At 40.7% G+C, this 4966-nt stretch overlaps 1 protein-coding gene across 1 annotated transcript; it reads left to right on the top strand.

The window, feature by feature from the left end:
* Positions 1–2098: 2098 nt before the first annotated feature.
* Positions 2099–3668, top strand: adrb2a (adrenoceptor beta 2, surface a). Its single transcript, XM_034182156.1, is given in 3 exon segments — positions 2099–2239; positions 2435–3469; positions 3471–3668. Coding segments are annotated over 2 exon segments (1233 nt in total). The 5' UTR covers positions 2099–2239.
* Positions 3669–4966: the final 1298 nt, after the last annotated feature.

Here is a 4966-nt window from a genome sequence, read left to right as displayed (position 1 = left end):
TAACGTGTGGGTTTGTATCAGCTCCTTCATCATAATTTAGGTGAGACATCAGCCATACCTTGTGCTGATCATTTACGAACCTTCTGGTGAAGATGTGAACAAACACCAACTGAGGAACTTATCAAAGCATGGTAGCTTTTATCTTTCTTGCTCACTTTTATTCGAGCTTTCAGTGCTCCTATGTCTCAGCACTGCTGTACTAAAACATAGGCTCCTCAGAAAAACAAACAAACAAAAAACCCCAATGTAATTCCATAGAAGCTAATGGGCACCATCTTGCCAAATTTGATGTTGTCCTTCAAGGCCTGTTGCTGCCACATGAGCTGACATTGTTTGCTTGGAATGATGCTTGTTTGCTGTGTGCTGTCTGTCTGTCTATCATGAAACATAGGTTACAGTTATCACTAATATTGGTTTGTTTGTCTTTGGTCAAAATTGGCCCAAATATTGCAAAATTCCCCATCTTGAAACATTCTGAAACACTTCAGATCATTTGTAAAATTAAAAAACAAATCCCGCCTGTTCACAAATAGACTGTAATTATGAAGCGCTTTTCCATCTGAATCAGAAGCTGAAGCTGCTTTACACTGGTGCGTCACATTCATCCATACACTCACACAACCACAACAGTGTCAGGTTGTGACCACAGGCTGTGACAAACCTGTGCTCACAACACACCGTGAGTAACTTGAGGAATGAGGACCTTGCCCAAGCTCCCTAAGTGATTTTGTGGTCTGACGGGGGTTTTAACAGAGGATCCTCGGGTCTCAGGTGTCATGCCTACCACTTAACCACAAGACCACCACCTCCTTTCTAAGCCCATGTAAAAACTGTTTTTTTTTTCTGTTTTTTCCCATAACGCCATAACATTCACTTACAGATAGTCCAAACTATACCTTCTTGTAATCCTTATAATCAGAGAAATAAGTTGGCATAATTTTCAGCATCAATTTTTAATTATGATTTTTTATTTTTTATTTTGGTATCCTGCATAATGGTATACTGAGGTTGGACTGAAGGTGTTGTTTGGTCAAAATTGGCTGCAGGCTCATGGACTGCTAGTTATTTGGTGGATTCACAGGCCAAATGGGCCTGAAGTAGTCAAGAGATCTGTCTGTACCGACAGTCGTGCAGGTCTGAGTCACAATAGTTTCAACTGAAGCAAGTGATTTAGAAAAATACTTACGACCAGAGGAGCCGATCACTTGTCATTCCTGTTTCTCTTGGTCACTGGTGGCATTTTAGTTCCGATTCTCTGTTTGTGTTGTTGACAATAAGACATTCTGTCTCAAAATTTGAATAGTATTTCAAATAGCTCCCATCGTAACTTGCTGATGAACTGCCACATTGCTGCCTTTGCATAGTCTATATCAGGATTACACAGATGCAAATGTGTCTTGATTCCAAATCAGGTTTTACTTGTATTTGTTAGTGACAGACAGGGTTCAGAAGTATTCCAAAAAGAGGGGGATTTTCTGTCATCTCACCTTTAGATATTTATACTTGTAGCTTTGCATAAAAAAAAAAAAAAATATATATATATATATATATATATATATATATATATATATATATATATATATAGTTTTTGCATTTGCAAATATTGAACTACACAGTTATAATGCACAACATGCTTATCCTGAGGCACAGCAGAAGTTGTAATTCACAATATACAGTTGCACGGACACGTGGTAATGATCAATCCTCACAATAAATTGTTAATTACACTTTTACAAAGACGATCGCTTTTACAAAGACGAAACCTGTTTTTAATATCATCCTGGCTGCACTCCATAATGTCTGCAGTCCATCCAGTGCATTATTGAACTGCAAGTTTCCACTGAAATTTGAGTAAAATACACACTTCTTAAGGTGAAGCGCTACTTTGAAACGGAGAGATTTTTAAATAAGATAGATAGGCAGAAGTAGGAAAGAGACGTTGCTTGCAGCCCTACGGCAGATTGTGCAGGGACAGTATGTTCAAAGTCTCCAGAGCTCTCAGCACCCTCCACATGCTGGCTGCGTGATTGGCTGAGAGCTGACCATGATGTCATCGCTACATGTTATAAGGGCTCTGACAAATAGCCCGGGAGACATTAGAAGAAACACTGCTCAACTGAGGGACTGAGTAAGTGAGACACATGGAGGAAGAGAAGGAGAAAGTAGAAAAGACGTGATACAGCACACTTCTGGAAACATTTCTACCTTTCATGGGAGGTGGGACGTCACACGCTTGGAGGTTTGTGTTTGGAATTTTGTTGCCTTGTTTGATATTATTATATTGTTTGTCCTTATTTTATTTCAAAAAGTAAAAGCAAGAATTGAAGCAGTTGAGTTTTAGTTGATTTTGTTTCATTTCTTTACTTGACCGTTTTCTGATTTCTGTTAAACTTTGATCCTCACCACCCGTGTGTTTTCCACATGGTTTCTTCAGATGGAAAAAACAATCCTGTCTGTTTACCTCAATGTCAGCGAAGAGATCAGCAACTCCTCATCAGGCGCAGCTCAGAATGAGGACAGCGAGGCTAAAATGGTCCTGCTGGGCATGCTTATGTCCTTGCTTGTCTTGACCATTGTGTTTGGCAATGTCTTGGTCATCACTGCCATTGCCCGATTCCAGCGTCTTCAAAATGTCACCAACTGTTTCATCACGTCCCTGGCCTCTGCTGACCTCGTCATGGGTCTCATTGTGGTTCCATTTGGTGCCTGCTATATCATCTTCGAGACATGGCACTTTGGAAGCTTCTGGTGTGAGTTCTGGACTGCAACTGATGTGCTCTGTGTCACTGCGAGCATTGAGACATTATGTGTCATAGCTATAGATCGCTACCTGGCTATCACTTCTCCTTTCCGCTATCAGTCAATGCTAACCAAGTGCAAGGCTCGCATTGTGGTTCTGCTGGTGTGGGTGATCGCAGCCTTGATCTCCTACCTACCCATCCACATGAAATGGTGGACATCAGATGATCCCGTGGCTAATAGTTGCATCGCAGACAGCAACTGCTGTGATTTTAACACCAACACTGCTTATGCCATCACTTCCTCAATCATCTCCTTCTACATCCCTTTGGTCATCATGGTATTTGTCTACAGTCGTGTTTTCCAGGAGGCCAAACGCCAACTAAGGAAGATCGACCAAAGTGTTGGCCGTTTTTACAACATCGATGAAGGAAACCTCCAGTCTGTGGAGACCAATGCTGGGCGTGGCATGAAGAAGACCAAGTTTTGCCTACGGGAGCACAAAGCTCTAAAGACACTGGGCATCATCATGGGGATTTTTACTCTGTGCTGGCTGCCCTTCTTTGTGCTCAACGTGGTGGTGGCCATATGGAAGGTGGACAAGATAGACATCCCCTTTCGGATACTCAACTGGATAGGTTACGCAAACTCTGCTTTCAACCCCCTCATTTACTGTCGGAGTCCAGAGTTTAGATATGCCTTCAAGGAAATCCTTTGCTTGAAGAGAAATGGGCCTCTCCAATCTGGGGGCTGTGAACGGATATGTGTACAACAGGCACAGCTGGCACAGTGAGCAGCTTGGAAGGAGTAAGGGCTGCTCAGAGGACAGCGACTACCCGAAGGGTGTCTGGGAAAGGAAAGACCGACTAGCGGACAGAGCAGTGGACCCAAACGGCAACTGCAGCAAAGGACTCACAACTGTCCTTTAAAGCTTAGAGGCTTCAGGTTCAATGGAGACATGTTTACCCACTGATATGAACTTTCTTCAGTGAATAATGAAGGTAAGGCCAGTCAAGCTAGAGACTCTGACTGGAGTGATTGGAGTACTCAGCTGAGGAAAGGCTTTCATTTCCGAAACTCAATGACTTTTTTTTCTCGTTCCATTTAGTAAGTTCATTTCATATCTACCTCATCAAAGCACAGATAGTTGTCTTTTCTAAAACACATTATTTCTCTTTGACTCATGGCCCATTAGAATGAAACCAGGACAGTATCTCAGCAGTTTATTGGCTTTATTAAATTGTTTGAGCATAACGTTGGTTAAAATGTGGCAAAATGGGAATCTGTGACATTTCTGAAGATTATACATATATATATATATATATATATATAGGGACAAAGCAAATTCCCTGCTAAAAAACAGACAGAGATTAAATTACCTTGTGGTAGGCTCAAATGAGAAGCACTGGATGAAACATTTTGCGCTTTGGTCGATGGGAAAATAAAACAAAACAAGCAAAAAACATTCCAAACCTATCTTGATTGTAATTGGACTTCGTTTACAATTATCACTTTTGATGGACTATTTTAGCGTGAAGCAAAGTGTGGCAGAGCGCACATCTCTCTGTCACTGCGTCGTGGTCGCAGACATTCTGAAACGCTTGCTCTCTGCTTAAATGTTGTACAACCTGTTGCACAGCACTTTCTGCTGCCAGCAGATAACAGGAAATGTGAACCTTCAGAGTTATGAGGAACGCCTGTGACGCCTGTGTGTGTTAGATATTAACACGTACGAGCGTGCATATGTTGCAGCATGGCTCGCTGGTAAATACATTATGTTTCTCTGCAACACACCAAGTGTTGTGGTTAATGACCTTTAAAGGTTTCCAGCTGGTACGCAAAAGGCATACCACATGCACTTTACAATTATAATGTGGATGTTTTTCTGTCTTTACTGGTGTGTCAACAGAAAATGTAATTTCAATGGCCTAAACAGTCCCATTCCAATCAGAAAGAAAGACAGAAAGCATGAGATTTTGCGCTCTACTCAATTATTAAAAACAAAAAACAACAAAACATATTAATGTTGCTATTCTCATTTAAAATAAAGCAAAAAAAAAAAAAGCATTTCCTTGTAAGGGTACACAGTGACACAAACAAACCTGCTAATGATCATTAAATAATAAAATGACTAAAAATCCAAATTAAATTAATTGCCTTGAAACTGTGTTGTAAATTCAGACCAGCTAAAAGAAGTTGTACATATATTAAAATAGATTATGTTCAC

Source organism: Thalassophryne amazonica, chromosome 11, assembly GCF_902500255.1.
Source record: "Thalassophryne amazonica chromosome 11, fThaAma1.1, whole genome shotgun sequence".
Taxonomy (NCBI): domain Eukaryota; kingdom Metazoa; phylum Chordata; class Actinopteri; order Batrachoidiformes; family Batrachoididae; genus Thalassophryne; species Thalassophryne amazonica.
Note: the sequence above shows the minus strand (reverse complement) of the source record. Positions and strands in the feature narration are given on the sequence as shown.